At 40.8% G+C, this 16,521-nt stretch overlaps 2 protein-coding genes across 3 annotated transcripts; both read right to left on the bottom strand.

Moving 5' to 3' along the window:
- Positions 1-41: 41 nt before the first annotated feature.
- psmc5 (proteasome 26S subunit, ATPase 5) lies at positions 42-4,178 on the bottom strand. The gene is made up of 12 exons (XM_071527686.1): positions 4,123-4,178; positions 3,320-3,391; positions 3,152-3,221; positions 2,938-3,035; positions 2,774-2,830; positions 2,178-2,408; positions 1,850-1,976; positions 1,541-1,731; positions 1,056-1,154; positions 750-860; positions 552-638; positions 42-234 (listed from the first exon to the last, which is right to left on the bottom strand). Exons 1-12 carry the CDS (start codon positions 4,144-4,146, stop codon positions 181-183), a joined length of 1,221 nt encoding a protein of 406 aa, XP_071383787.1. The 5' UTR covers positions 4,147-4,178; the 3' UTR covers positions 42-180.
- Positions 4,179-5,079: 901 nt separating this feature from the next.
- On the bottom strand, positions 5,080-15,480 carry smarcd2 (SWI/SNF related BAF chromatin remodeling complex subunit D2). Of its 2 annotated transcripts, none has more exons than XM_071527689.1 (13): positions 14,917-15,480; positions 13,550-13,773; positions 12,257-12,299; positions 12,025-12,147; positions 11,586-11,705; positions 10,769-10,864; positions 9,956-10,057; positions 9,420-9,581; positions 9,059-9,156; positions 8,129-8,264; positions 7,851-7,973; positions 7,033-7,134; positions 5,080-6,520 (listed from the first exon to the last, which is right to left on the bottom strand). In XM_071527689.1, the coding sequence occupies exons 1-13, from the start codon at positions 15,034-15,036 to the stop codon at positions 6,467-6,469; spliced, it is 1,503 nt and encodes a 500-aa protein (XP_071383790.1). In that variant the 5' UTR covers positions 15,037-15,480; the 3' UTR covers positions 5,080-6,466. The 2 variants fall into 2 exon arrangements, with proteins under 2 accessions (XP_071383790.1, XP_071383789.1); XM_071527688.1 differs by having other exon boundaries at positions 8,129-8,267.
- Positions 15,481-16,521: the final 1,041 nt, after the last annotated feature.

The following is a 16,521-nucleotide window of genomic DNA, read 5'->3' on the forward strand; positions in this document are numbered from 1 at the left end:
TATTTGAAGGTACTTGAAAAAAATTGTCACCACGCATCCAATATAATTTGGAGAAACCATTTACTTTAGAATGACTTTTATGCAACAATTACAAACCAACCATAAACAAAAGAAGAAAAATATACATATGTGTGTTCGCAGGGGTGTGTCCGCATTGTGTGCAAGAAAACACAAGGCTTTTTACTTCCAGAGCTTCTTGATGGACATGTTCTTCTCGCTGTCTTTCTGCATCACCTGATGAAGATAACAAGGAAAAAGGTTATGGGAAAATAGTAGTAGAAATGTTCATTATCAAACTACAATAAGATTGAAACTATACATTACTGCACAATGGGTGGGGAGTGAAGATTATGTATTCTAAATATAGAAAGGTGTGATGTGGAGCTAAGCCAAATGGTTAAGTGTTTTTCAGAATTATGTAGGTGGGTGGAAACAGAGCCATTGGTTTAGAAAAGCTATGGAAGAAACCGCTGAGCCAACTGGAAGCCCATATACTAGAAGTGCCTGGATACAGAGCCTGGACAGGCTAGAGAACTAATGGTCATACTAACCTTTGCCACAGCCATCTCGAAATCCTCCTGGGTGACGTGAACTCTCCTCTCTCTCAGAGCGTACATCCCTGACTCTGTGCAAACACCCTGACAACACACACAGAAGGTAACAAGGTGAAAAGAAAGGCCTGCTGTGTACTTACTACCTAATTGGTACCATGCAGTGGGATCATTTTAACTAATACCCTAGCCTCGCACCTTAACCTCAGCACCCGAGGCTCCAGGCATCAGCTCGGCAATCTTCCTCAGGTTAATGCCGCGTGTCAGGTTCATCTTCCTGGAGTGGATCTTCAGGATGTCCAAACGGGCCTAGCGGTGGAAAAATGAGCTCAAAGTTGAATCCAACAAAATCCAAAAAGCCAGAGTGCCACAATAACTAAACTTTGTAAGGAAATTTGTAACTTTTCTATTGAACTGGCATAAACAATACATGAATAAACAACGATCTTGAAGGCTGCAAGGAAACTGAGCAGTGCTTAGCGCAAATTTGGGGACAGTAACTACCTCCTCATTGGGAGGGGGAAACTCAATCTTCCTGTCGATCCTGCCTGGCCTGAGCAGAGCCGAGTCCAGGATGTCGATACGGTTGGTGGCCATGATGACCTTGAAGGGAGAGAAAGAGAGAGACAGAATATTTTAGTCAACTGATTATTCAAGAACACAGAACACACTGCAGTAGCTGTAGAATAGTTTTTATGTTCAACTTGCTTAAGCATCTTCAGTATCATAGACTACCTGGGGAATCTGCCAGTGATTATGTACACATACATGTAGAATAAGTAGAACCAATAATTGGGGCAGGGGTTGCCCTTTGCAAACCACATTAAAATATGTGTAATAAATATCTGCTTAGATCACTATATACTGGAATGCAAACCAAGGTACACAGTGTAGTTATATTCATAGATCTTTAAAGACGTGAAAGGAGTTTCCTGTAATCAAACAACACCAAGTAAAATTAATCTTCAACTCCTGTCTGTGTGTGTTACCTTGATGTTCTTGGTGGCCTCAAAGCCGTCCAGCTGATTGAGCAGCTCCAGCATCGTCCTCTGCACCTCGCTGTCTCCTCCTGAGCCGCCCTCCAGGCGAGACGAGCCGATGGAGTCGATCTCGTCCATGAAGATGATGGAGGGAGCGTGCTCCCTGGCCATGACGAACAGCTCACGCACCATGCGGGCGCCTGGGACAAAAGAGAGAGGAATCATGGTCATACAACCATAAAAAATGAATCTAGAATGGAGATGAATTCAAATGCATCATAAAAAAAAGAGACAGCAGAAATGCCACTTGGAGCTCACCCTCTCCAATGAACTTCTGGACCAGCTCGGAGCCAGACACCCTGATGAAGGTGCAGTCAGTGTGGTGAGCCACAGCTCTAGCCAGCAGGGTCTTCCCTGTGCCTGGGGGGCCGTACAGCAGCACACCCTGCGGACACACAGAGCAAAACAGAGATCACTACCATCTACACACTGGAGAATTCATACACAGACAGCAGGGGGGCAAAGGGATTAGGGAGACCAGGGGGCAAGTGAAAAGAGAAATTTCTCTGACAGAAGTGACTATTACAACAATCATGGGGTAACAGCTCTTTTGCTTCAATCATTAGTTCTGTTGTCGATCACCCACCTTGGGCTGTGCAATGCCCAAAGCTTCAAAGAGCTCTGGGTGCTTGACAGGCAGCTCAATCACTTCCTTGATCTCCTTGATCTGCTTGTCCAGGCCACCAATCATCTCATAGGTGGAGTCTGGCACCTTCTCCACCATCATCAGGGACACCAGAGGGTCTACCTTGTTGGGCAGGATCTTGTGCAGGGTGTAGCTGTCATTGCGCAGAGCCACACGGCAATTTGGAGTCACCTGGTCAGAGAGTGACAATAGGGGGATGATATGAATCTATTCTGAAACTCATAATATAATCTTTACCTACAAGAATTCCTTACTTTATATTATCAATCTATTCCTTATGTTATCTTATTGGGTGATTGTGCAAGGGAGCAAATATAGCATGTTTATTGTTTTTGTAACTTCATTGTAGCATTTGGTTATGTTGTTTATTCTGTCTCAAGTGTGTGTTGCTGCTGTGACAAATTAAATGGCATCTGGGATAATGAATTGCTATACAATTGTTCTGCTTATCCCTACATCAACATAAAAACCATAACGGGAAAACTAAGCATTTGAACAGTCATTAAATCAACAACAAAAAAAACTACAGCACTTACATCATTGATGTCAATGTTCTTGTCCACATCCACAACAAATTTTCCTTCGGGATGAACCTGAAAATTATGAGGAGAGAAGTTAGTTTAAACTGTCAGCTAGTGGTCAATTTTAAGTGTTCTGCAAAGTATTTAACAGTAAGTAAGCATCCTAGTATACAGCATACCTTGACCAGCACTTTCTTTTTGTCCATGACCCTAACCACTTCTCCTACATAGGATCCCTGCTCCTGTAGTAACTGCAGCTCCTCACGAAGTAGACGCACTAGGAACAGAGCAAAAGCTGGACTTAAGTATTCACAGCCCAGTCTCTACGGAGCTTCATTTGATAAAGTGAAATCACACTTTGTTAAAGGTTATTATTACATGAATGAAGCATACCTTTAGCATTGAGTTCATTCCTCTGCGCCTGCAGACGTCTGAGATTCTGGCTCTTTTCATTAACTGTCAGCTGGAGAGAAAACAGTGGTTGCAGTGAGACAGGCAAGAGGGAATGATGCGGAGTCAGATCAACAGTTTAACGGTTACATTATCATCTTGTTCTCTTACCTGTAACTCTTCTATTTTAGACAGGTAGTATTGCCGGAGACCTGAGCCACCTTTACTGTCCCCCATTTCCATCTGTCAATAGACAAAGCATCAAACTTCATGAAAAACAACACTCTCTAAAAGAGCAATTAATAATTCTAATGTCATCTAATTGAAGTCGCTGTCTAACATTAAAATAAACTTTTGAAAATCTTCTTACATTAGCATTAAAGACCTTTATTGAATTACTGTGAACTCTGACTGGCAATAGTTTCAAGCAATGCCTATCACGGCGACTGATAATTGAGTTAAAATTAGCTGTCACTCCATATGTAGCTTGCTTACTAGCTAGCAAATACGCTAACATCCACTTTCATCAAAACTGCTAACTCGGGAGCTAACTGTTAGACTGATACTGGTTAGCTGGGTGACAAAGCTATTAGCTTGAATTAAGGCTAATGTTAATTGTATTCCAGCCAATTTAGCAAATTACGCGTGTTCTAAATGTTAAAATAATAACGACGACTATCGCTGGCATAACGCTACTAAACACGCAAAGTAGCTACATATTTGACAGTGAAGTTCAGCTGGCCAGCTAATGTTAGCTGTCTCTTTAGCTAGCTACAATGAGACAGCAAACCGGCAGCATACTGACTGAGCATTCATTGTTATGAATGATCTGTCATTTCAGTACTTTCGGCAGAGTCGCACCAACGTTTTATCTCACAAATCATTCCCATAAACGATTCGATTCGAAGTACTGAGGTAATGTTTCGTGGAAAATATATCAGTAAAGTCAACAAAAGTGCAGAAAAATCGCTTACATGGTCCATCCCGTCCACCTCCATCTTGAAATTTCAGCATCCGTTGGACTAAGCGCTGACTTCCGACAGACTCTTCTTCAGGAGGATTTTTTCTGAAATGAATGCACCCACTGCCACCTATAGTCCTGGTTGGTAAATACACACTGTTTTTTTTTCTATCCTAAACAGTCAAATGAACTAATACTAAAGCCACAGTACTGACTTCAGTAGTTAAAGTATTTGAATTATTGCTGTTCTGGCTCTCTATAAACATTAAATGGTCATCAAATTGTATTGCATGTATTGTCATAATGACTCTAAGAATATTTTTTTTAATCCGTGTTTACTATACCTTTAGACACATGGCTCCCTACTTTCATTGACCAGTATCCTGTTACAAGCTGAGACACAGGCCTGCAAACTCTGAGCTGCAACCCCAAGGAATGTATTTACTTTAGCCGTTATTTTTTAGAGCGGTAAACAGGTATTATAAACTCTTTGACTAGGACAGGTAGGACCAGCCATACCTGTTGAGACACTCCTATTCTCCAGAGGCATTTGAGCTTCTCAGCCAGCCTGAACATGAACATTCACGGCATGACCTCAGCCCGTTACTGTAGGCCGCATCAGAGTGCTGCACATATTAGGTCAATGTAATAAGTGTGACAGCTTATATAGATGGCATAACACATACAGCTGTCAAAATAATGTGTTAGCCTAATTCATTATTTTAAGTGTTGCTTGTGAAAATACTGTTTCAAAAGTAGTTAATCATTTTTTATTAATAATAATAATAATAATAATAATAAAAAACTGTTGTCAGATTTCCAGCCATGATCTCAAGTGTACCTGGAAAAAGGAAAAATATTTAATAATACAGTGCCTATTAATAATGTATACAAAATGTATACTTACTTTTGAAACAGGCTGCATATTCTGATAAAAAAAAAAAAAAAACGTGAACATCATGATCATTTGCAAGTATATTTATTGTACAAAATACTCCAAATGTATAAAAAGATAAAGGCTTTTGATTGATGATACATAACATGCAAATATTTTACAAAGATGCGGTAGAAAAAAAACAATAATAAACAGCAACATTTCTCAAAATCTCAAAAGTGCCTCTTTCACAAGGAGTTTTGGCACAGTGACGTGTCTGTTATTATGGAATGTTCAAAGACATTTGGAGAAATCCCTCAAGTAAAACCCCGCCAAAACAGCATTTAAATGTAAATGTAAGCTAAAATGAACATGAATGAAATTATAAACTGCACTAAACCATTTGGTGCATTGTTTAGTTGACATACTACTATCTGCATTCCTATTTTATTAAACTTGTATCTAACTTTCTTAGGAGGTTTGAATCAAATGTATTGTTTCCAGGGAGACCCCCTCTGACCCACATAGCCGGCCACAATTCCCTCTCTTGGCATTAAGACAATGAAACACCCAAACAACAAATTAAAACAGCATGTAAACATTCAAGAAGTACAAAAACTCTGCTGAATTACAACAGCTGGACTGAGTGGACTCATGAGGAACTCCCAAAACATCATTTCCCAGAACAAAGCTTTCCTGAAAGTCCTGGTTTCTTGCATAATATTAGAAGAGTTTCATTCCAAATGAGTCATCCACCATTTGAAAAAAATTGCATGTACACTTGTAAAATTATTGTTGGCATGAAAGTAAAGCACTTTATGGGTTACTATTTAAGTAATGAAGAACCTCAAGACTTACAACTAACAACGTGGTTATGTTTTTGAATAGAATCTGAAATATTTTTGAAATATCTGAATGTTTTTGAAATATTAAAGAGAATTTCCCCAACATGGATATGTAGCATTTTGGACTGAAACTCTTAATTTCTACCATGCCTCACAATTGTTACCAGATGTCACTGTTCCTGTCTAAAAGGTTATGGCTTTCAAATATTAGGGTAAAACAAACCCTTTCAAAGTGGCACACAACTTATGGCAAAAAACACCTTGAAAGCACCAATGCTTCAAAACTGTACCATAAAACAAATATGAACATATTGTAAATCAAGGCAAAGATTATTTGAACCAGCTAGCAGTTCAAAATGGCAAACATTGAAAGGCAAAAGTATTATTAAAACCATGTAAATCATCAACTTGGTCCCATATACTCTGGGACGAGAATAAAGGCCATTTACTGTGCTTAGAAGCTGGTATCACATCATGTCTGTGAGGATGACTTCGTGACGCGGAGAACACTTCAGCTGCAACATTAGCTTCTTGTTTTTCAAGCTAATTTCAAATGGAAGATTTTGATATGTGTGAGGACTAAAACTGAACCATTTTTTGCCTTGGCTGGGATACTGATATACACATATATTATGTCTTCAGGTGAGTCGGATGCCCAACACCTGCTCCAACTCCTGTCTTCTCTGCTGTACCTGAAACAAAGAAGGGGGTAGTGTTACTGCAAAATAACTTCTTTAAAAGCAATAACAATGTATACACTACCAGTCAAAAGTTTGGACACACACAATTTTCCTTATTTTTACTATTTTTCACATTTTAGAATAATAGTAATGAAATCAAACAAACCAAAACTATCTTATATTTTAGATTCTTTATAGTAGCCGCCCTTTGCCTTGATGGAAAGGCAAAGGCTTTGGAAAGAAATTCATACATCAACTTCACTATTTATATTTGTCTAAGAACAAAAAGCATAAGCCTTTAGATAAAAATGGCTTTAAGATCATGAAAATCATAGTACATTCAATCAGGTGTGTCCAAAATTTGACTGGTAGTGTATGTATATGGACAAAAAAAACAAAAAATGTCTCAAAAAATACAGTAAATAATAATTAACTGAGGCCTTACAATTAAAACATCTGTTACTGATCAAACATATACATTCTTCAGCAGTACATTGGTCGATCTGCACTCTGTGTTTGCCTACCTTGGTGTAAACGTATTTGCCCACTGCCTCTGGTACCCAGGCCGCTTGGTAGAACTCGGTCCTCCTCTCCTCCTCCGGGTTCCCTGCCACATCTGTCATCAACTGGTAAAAAAGTAATACAACATGGAGACGTGTTATAACTGGGCACATGTGGAACCGAACCACCATTTCATAACTATACCGAAGAAGAAAAGAAGATAAGAAAAAGAAAAGAAGAAGATAGAAACTGTTTCATTACAAAGTGGGGGGGGGGGGGGGGGGGGGATTATTGACGACTTGTTATTGACGTTTCATTTAGCAAGCCCAGTAACTCATAGTTTTTCCAGGCAGTAAAACCTCTCCATCTAGTATAATCTTATGTCAACTTTAGCTGACATACATCCATCTGATTTTTGAGGTTACATTTGTCTCTCCATTCAGTTTGAGTCAGCACTGACACACCACAACAAAGGAGCACAGATGTGCTGCATCATAGATCCAGAGAATTATCTTCATTGTAATTCACTGACACGCTTTCGGCGGTTGGCAGCATTAAATCTTGATTGAAAACTACATCGGCCAGAAGCACCAGCTTCATGCATCACAGCACCCAAAATGAATCTGAGACAAAAATTTACTTGGCCGGCTGTTAACTTACCAGGACGGGCCGCCCAAATATTAACATTGTATGGGAAACATTAAAGTAAAGATTTTTACTTGCATTAAAGTATAAAACAATTGGGAACATTACTGAAGTTACTGATTATCTTGAGACATTTCCATACAAAACAGTTTTATTTATTTGAAATATCGCATGTCAGGCAACGATTCTGGTTTACCTTCAGATCTCTGCATTGGGACTTCAGCCAGTCCTGGATGAAGTCCTGTGGATTGTTGCTGAAGCTCAGCATGAAGTCTCTCTGGGTCTTCAGCTGGTTGATGGACTCAATCGTCTCATGGATCTGGAGGGGAGACAGAAAACAACGAGTGATCAGTTTCCTAGGCAATGTGTCAAATCAAGTTTATTTATATAGCCCTACATCACAAAAGCATGTCTCAAAGAACTTTACAAAGACCAAACCTACCGAGATCTAAGTAATCGACAATCAGCCCATACCTTCATCTCCAGAGCAGCAATCTCCTGCTGGTTGGTTGTGGAGGACAGGAAGCTGTTCATCTGGCCCTTCAGCGGGTCGTCCACCTCCACGTCGATGTCGTAGCACGCCGTCTTCTTCTGATCGGTGGGGTCCACACTGCTTATAGAGAGAACACAAGGTAAAGACGGGGAGACAGAATTCAAAAGTCAGATTATAATAAGGATTACAATAGGGAGGATGAGTGATTTAGACTGCAGACTGTTAAGAGTAGACACGTGTAGCACTAGGGTTGAGTATTGATAACCCATTCTGTAATTGTGGACAGTTTACAAGAATCTATAGGGATAAGTGAGCTATGAGTAAATGATCCATTTCTGTTATTATATTGCGTATAACTGCACTATGGAGAGTGAATGGTGAGTTAAGTAAGAGATAGAGGTCTCCTTGAAATGTATACCTCAAATTTAGCTCTCAGGGTGTTATGGTGACAAAGACCTACTACAGATTGAAGGCTATTACTGAAATGTCTTGTCATGCATGTGTGTGTATGGCTATATGGATTCTGAGCTGTTGACTATTCTTTAAAATTATAGTGTGAATGTAGTTGAAGCAATAGCTTAAGAAAGTATTATATATACTATATATTTACAACTATTTCACTGAACACAAAAAATGTGGTGTTTTCTATAACAAAATCATCAACCATTTCAAACCATTTCAGCTAATGTGATTCGATGATTTTATACAATTGCATTTTACTTGAAAATGAAAGGTCATAAGTAAAAACTTGGTGGAATTTCCCTTTCAGTATTTGAGAATAATTACTGAGATCCTGACAAAACCCAACCCCATACAGCATGCACGCACACAGGCAAACAGGCACGCGCGCAAACACACACATACATGCGTGCACATACACACAGAGAAGCATGTGACACATACGCCCCTACCTAATGATGTGATTGATGATGATGGGGTCGGGGTGCTGAAGCAGGCCCGCCAGTTTCATGGGGATCTCAGAGAACCTCATGCGAGGACAGCCAAAAATCTGCACAACATTAGGTAAGAAAACAGAGTGAGCTGGACACACTGAAGGCAAATTTTGTATCAGATTATCTTGTCACAAGCAATAAACTACGACAAAGTCAATATAAAAGAATGCATATATCAGCTCATCTCCTTTATGGTCACATTTGACATAAATAGTGAAATAGTGAGCAATAGTGAAAGTATCATTGGGAAATGTAAGCTTATTAAAGTGGTGAATATGGATCTAGTGGGGGCGAGGGATTTTTTGGGCTGTTCCCCTACCTGTCTGAAGTAGCGGTTGCAGTTGATGTACTCCTTCTCATGGCTATCTTGCAGCTTGTTGTTCTTGATGTAGAGCCACAGGGCCTGCATGATGCTGGCTCGCGTCTGGGTGTGCACACCCAGCAGACGCGCCAACCGTGGGTCCAGTTTGTACTGAGGGGGCTGAAAAAGAGCGAGGCAATGACAGGCAGAGTTAATGGGAGGAGGAAGGTGGGAAGGGTAGGAGGTTGGTAGGGAGCATACACGTAAAGAATGATTCTGGGTAGCCCAATAGGTACTATATTGCAATAATGCAGCTAACATTACTGATTTGATTCCCAGTGGAGCATCCCAAAGCAAAAAAGTATGCGCTCATGGTACTATGAAGTATTTTGAATGGAAGTGTCCATCAATTGGCAGATTTAAGCCCTTGGGGATCTATGGTCTCTACTTCCTTATATTGCAAAAGGGTTGATAAAGTCATACTACCCAGGCAGGCACGCAAATGTTATTTGCAAGATGATAACTGAGTAAATGGTGTGTGCATGCTCACATACCTGGTGATCAAGCATGAGCAGTAGGGTGCATTTGACGTTCACGTCGCCGGGCCTTTTGACCTGGAAGCCGTCCGTCTCCTGGGTGGTGGGCATTCTGTGCCACTGACAGAAAAAAAAAAATATGTAAAGGGTTAAAAATTAATCTGAAATCTAAAATTAATCTTCACCATCTAATGAATGATTAGGGAAAAGTCATTGTAGGTAGACACAAGCAAAAACTGCAATGATGACATTAGTGATATTGATATTGATGATATTGGTTGGGTGCCAGTATCACCAGACGGTGCTATCATTGCAGATCTGTTGCCATGACTAACTGCTATTACCATTGCTGTTTGTTGTGTGTGAGATACTCAACAGAGAAGTAATCACTCCGTCATGTTGACAGTTGAATATGTTGGTCACTTAACAAGGTCAAAACAACCATTTGGAGTCCAACAAAAAAAGATCCTATGGTATTATTACTAAAATACGAAAGAACTTTGTTGGAATCAAACAGATTTTGGAATACACCTGTTTGATCCTTTCCAAGAGTTGAAAATTCAACTCGCGCAATGTTGTTGGACTGTATATAACCCCTGTAGGACATCTTTGAGGTTCTTTAAGGGCTCTTAACAATCCCATTGCACTGTCTAACAGGCTCCGAAAGGATTTGTTCCAAAATTTGAATGATTCCAGCTGAATTCTGTTTTTTGACCAGAGTTGAAAAACGGACTGGGGTTGGTGAACAAATAGCAATCAACTTTTTTGTGTCCATGTATTTCAAGTGCACGGATGTGGTTGTATCAAATGCTTTCAGAAGTAAAGTCATACCTCTACTAAGTGGTTGTCAGGTCCATAAAGCTCCTTGTCAAGCTCAATTACCAGGCTCTTGAAGAAAGATGAGAACTTCCTCTTCTGCTTACCAGGCTAGGAATAGAAATTGCATAAGAGAGTGTGAAAACAGAGATGAACAAGACTGTGAATTAAGTTTTATTATTATGCTGTGTCGGTCTGTACAGCTGCATTGTTTTGGCTCTGACCACATAGGGGGCGGCTGAGGCTGGGGAGGCACGAAGCTGTGGAGAACTAGCAAAAGCTGTTGCACCCCCCACCCTCTCCCCAGCCCTGCCAAAGTGAGTGTTTGCGCAACATGCCCCCTCTCACCCCTTCCCTCACAACCCTTTCTCTTTCTGTTCCTCCCTCCAATACTCCTACGCATGCCTAAACCACTGAGGCAGAGGGGGAAAAAAGAAAAGGAAAAAAATCCTCCTTTTTCATGTGGCCCCAACTGACACAATGAGTTTGAGTTGATGGAGGGAGGGGATACATGTCAGCTCATGGCACGTAACGGCCAGTGGTTTCAATTCCTTGTTTCAAAAAGGGAACATGAGATGTGCGTGCGTGTGTGTGTGTGTGTGTGTGTGTGTGTGTGTGTGTGTGTGTGCATGTGTGTTAGAGGGGGTGGGGGTAAACACACATCTGGTTGCGTGGTGTGAGCCAAGGACACAGGCCAACCAGGGCTGAGTGACTCTGAATTTTTTTGAGAAACACAATAACAGAGCCTGAAATACTTAGAGTCAGACAATGCTGGGACCAATGCGGAACAGTGAAAGAAGACTCAGATGTAGGGATTGTGTTATTCACTTACATCCTCCAGAAGTTTGCCCTCCACCCTCAGCTCCCAGGAGGACACCTTCTCCGCCTCCTCACCCTCAGGCTTGCCGGGAGTGTACGTGTTGGAGATGTAGATCCTAAGCTTGCGCTTTTGCTGTGGGATGCAGGATGTGGGCACACATCAAAAACTAGACATAATCAGGAATTCCATTGAAAACTGTTTCTCAGAGAAAAAAGTGACCATGGACACCATGAATCACACCATGAATCAGATTCAACAACAATTCAACAAAACAATTGACTCATAAATTATACATCCAAGACAACAATTTAATGTTTTCTCTTCCCTTGCATGTGCACAAGCCCACAAAAAGTTGCGATGGCGCAGCTCTACACAAAGCCTGAACGTTATCTCAAAATATCCCCTTCATTATCTCAAAAGCTGACAATTCACTTATGTTATGGAGCAATACCGTAATGGGCTTCTTGATGGCCTCCTGGATCTCCATGCGTTTACGGGCGATGGTCTGATCCAGTTTCCTCTCAAAGGCCAAGAGGTCCATGTAGGCCTGGGACTCTGGGACCAGGTCTCGGATCTAAAAAGCCAACAGTGCGACTTCAGTATCAAGGGACTACGGCCAACCACAATAAAAATGGAGGATGGATCCATATAAAATGTGATTCAAGGGGTCAAAGTTGTCTTACCCTCTGTGGGAGAACTTTGTCAGCCATCTTGCGTCTTTTTGCCCTAAAAGATACAGGAAAGACAATATGAGGAGTTAATTTCCAAAGCATTACATGTCCATTTTGGAAAGACATTACCTGAGACTCACCATTCACTATCTCTAAAGTTTCAGTTTATAAAGTATTTTTTTAATCAACCACAAACTTATGTAGCATACTGTCCTTTAAAAAGTTTCATCATCTGTTTTAATTTTGTTCAGTCACTTGTAAAATAGGTCTCACTGTTTCTGAACAAACATTTTCATATTTTCTTTCAACTGATCCTACTATTTTCAACCTGCACAGCTGCAAAGGCTGCATAAAAAGACCTTCACAACAAATTTATCCTCCATGGACACAAGGAAGATGAAAGGAAAGACCTTTCATTTGATTATCAATTACTTGTGAAAACCTCATATTGTGCTTTCAAAATCTTGGCCACTGGTATGTCTTCATTAACTCCTCAGGCTGACAACCTCAGGCTCCCACTTATCACTACTGACTTAATAAAAGCTCTTTTCCTCTAATTAAATTACACAGTTCTCTCTCATTATGAGTAAATTTAATTCCCAAGCACTTTCATGAGAACTTAAAAAGTCACTTTCAGGCCTGTGGCTCCCTAATCCTCCCATACTGAATATATCATTGATATGAGATAAACCTCAGAAGACAAGAGACTGGTTGTGGATGAAACTGTAAGTACTGCTTTGCATCATGGCTCGCCAGATTTATGAGCAAGTGGCGTCACTGAGCATTTTGAAGCCAAAAATACCCACTAGTCTTTCCTGCTTTGAGGGCATTAAGGGCCAGTCATGAGATGCTCCTATCTCGTGTTTAGGACACTTGTGTGATCTGATCTGTGCTTTTCACTGTACAGCAGCTCGACAAACAGCCTGCAGACTGCATCCTGGATGCAGAGTGGCGTTGCCACAAAACCACTTCAATAATTCTAACAACAAAGCTCTTGCTGTTAGCAATTAGGGCAAGCATAGCCTTTACGTATTGCTAAAAGTAATGCTAAGAGTAAGTAAGAGTAACTAATTTAATATGTAAATAAAGAGGGAATATATTTGAGTTTAAGCAGGGGCAGAGGGTCATTTGGTTTAGTAGCCTGTGTTAGCTATGTCGGAAATTGTGGTTATTTTATCTCTAAGTTATCTGATAAGATACAAAAGTTGCATGAATGGAACGGAAACGTGAATTCCATCAAGACACTTATCCGCATTGGTCTCTTTCTCTCTCTCTCTCTCTCACACACACAAATCCATCGTTTACCCGCGTCTCAGGCCTCCCAGTGCCCCTTGCTGCTGCTGCTGCTGCTGCTGCTGTTGTTGCTGCTGATGAAGGAACCGCTTCCTTGAGGCGTCCATGGTCAGGGGCCCCATGGCTGAACGTATGGGCATGTTCCCACCACCATAAGAGGGCCCAGGCAGTTGGCCCCCCATTGACCCCATCACCGCCATGGGGCCCCCTCCCCTGGTGGGTGGCATTCCTGGGCGCTAGAGAAGGCGAGGGGAGCTGAGGTTATGATTTTTGATTGATGACAACATCAAATCAATGGAAGGGAATTAATTCTGGAAGCAGATAAACAACATGACAAAATAAAAGTAATACTGACATGACTGATTGATTCTTGTATCCAATTGATATAGGATGTTTGGTGGGTATAGGATAAAGGATGCATTGATAGCACATTTCTTATTTGCATAACAAACTTCACAATTACTCATTAAATTAACATCACAATCAATACGTTTAGAAACAGATTAATGAGAATTTACAAGATTTGTGCTATGCCAATTTCTTCTTTGTGCCAGCGTATTTTCACTCTCTGTATCTCACTACTCTCCCCTTTTTCTTTCTCACTTTTTCTGACTAATTTATGATGAAATATTTTCATTTTCTGTCTCTAAATGTGCTGCTGCCGAACTTGGCCTGCTCTCTCTGATAAAATAGAAGCAAATCTCTGCATCCATATGGCCTTTATTGGGATCTTTAAAAGTGCAAGTTAGCAACAGATAATGTGAAGCTGCAGATGGTGGCAAAAACTAAGATAATATATGCAGGCTGCTTTGTTTGTGACAGATGGTGGTTTTAAAATTACAAACTATTGTTTTCCAGAAAACTGACAGGAGGCTAGGGGCAGCCACGTGATTCTCTATCACACACGCACATGCACAGATATATAGTTATGTGTTACTACGAATTAGTAGCAGTATTAACAAACCCAGAGACTGATGGTATATAATCATCCATCACTACTATAACAGCCACCAAAAAATTTATTTAAGTTAGGACCACAGAAACTACAAATCTTTTTCAAATGCGGAAGTATTGTTCACACCCTGACATTTCAAGAATAGTGAGCTATGAGATTGCGCTCTCTTCTTTTTTTTTTGATAGCTCTCACTCTATTTCTCTCTTATTTAATTGCCTCCAACTGGGCGCTTTTGCATACCACCAAATGTATGACTGCATTTAGTCCAACTTACTTAAACAGGGCTGAGCAGCCCAAGGTAAGGAAGCCAGTCACCACAGCAGAATGCAACTTCAACCAAGTAGTCTGACTTTCCGTTCGTCACCAAAAGTGATCATATTTAGCTCGTTATTTGTGGTAAAGGCAATGTAAGCAGCAAACCAACCTGGTGGTACTGGGGAGCGCTGTTCATGGTCCGGGGGAATCCCGCCGGCGGCTGCGGCATTCCTGGTATCCTCATGCCCGCAGCATGCCCAGCGTTCATAGGGCTCAAATTTGGATTCATCGGAGAACCCGAAAAACTCCTCTTGAAGCCATTCTTCAGAGCTACAAGTGGTTAAAAGTTGAGGAAACTTCTACAATCTCGGTCCAACGAGACGTCTAACAGGCTGGTAGCTGAACGTCAGAGCTACAACTCCGAAAGCACAGTTCCTTTAGATTAACGTCAGGTTCGGATCTGACAGCAAGCACACTGTCAACAAAAAGCTAGCTAATGTTAGCTAGTTTGCTAGCGTTTCAAGTTCCGGGGTTTGCTTCCCTGAGTATGACTGTTTTTTTCTTCTTGTTTTTGGACACCAAGTGGTGGCCGTTGTGTTTGTCATTCCCTCCCGCTATCCTCGAGTTTGCCAAATCTAGCTATCTTTTCAGTTATTCCACTGTTTGGTTCATGAAAAACGTTAACGGCTAACTGCCTAACTATCAAGTATTCATGTAGTGTAGCTGCATGCACTACGCTGTGTAATGCTTCATGCTACCTCCAAGTGCTGGCGAAAATATCGTAATTCCGAAAGGCGCTGTACATTAATCTCGTCCGGCATGACCAAGAAATTAAAGGAGGCGGTATACTCCTACAATTTACAGCGGTATACTTTGTTCAAGCGCACATAAACAAACCAACGGAATCTTCAATGATAAAGTTGCCGAGATGTGAGGTTTAGGGGGCGGAGAGTATTAATAGTAAAAGTGATGCATCTTGTGTCATTGTTTGGCATTTTATGTAAATAACTGGCATTATGTGTTCTTGTCACTCTTTATGTAACTTTTGTCACACAACAACTTTTGTCTAATAAAGACAGAAATCTGTTGCACATCTGCCTGGTGTGTATTTTCCCCTCATTTAGCCTCTACAGCACAAAGTGAGTGCTACTTGGTTTCTAAAACAAAACAGCCACCCCAAAAATATTTTTGTTACAGGATCCATTTTCTTGGTATTTCTGACCAAATAACTCCCATGACATATCGTGTTTGCGACTCCCCATCTCAAAAGTAGGAGCTCAGGAGGAGCACTGGAAGGCAGCATTACCTGGCTCACCCCGATGGTTTGCAGTTCTGGGAACTGAACCCAGAACAACTTACTTCGAAGAAGAGGCTGCAACTGTAACTGTGAGCTTTGTGTTTACCATCGGTTCCCTACCATAACATCTACATTGGTACATCCCTAATACAAACCATTTACACAGTAACACTAATCCATCTCAGCCAATAATACTATTAACGCTATTTTAATTGCAATCATAGACATAATCAACAGAATCGAAATTGTACCGTCTGTATATCGATCATCATTTAATCAACAGCCTCCCCTACTGGCAGTTCTATGTCAGTCAAATGGGAATCAGACTTACATTATCTTTCTTGGTATTTGGGGCAGGGTACTGAGGTTTCCTTGTTGACGTTGTTGTTGTTTTGTTTTATGGGGCTTGTTTTTCTTTTACTAAAGTCCACACTCAGCGCATGTGCAGAGTTTAGTCAACAACACACCAAGTGACAG

The sequence above is a fragment of the Centroberyx affinis genome, unplaced genomic scaffold (assembly GCF_046629955.1).
Source record: "Centroberyx affinis isolate AG114_WGS23_722 - 3 ecotype Tasmania unplaced genomic scaffold, CSIRO-AGI_Caff_v1 ptg001571l_1, whole genome shotgun sequence".
Lineage (NCBI taxonomy): Eukaryota > Metazoa > Chordata > Actinopteri > Beryciformes > Berycidae > Centroberyx > Centroberyx affinis.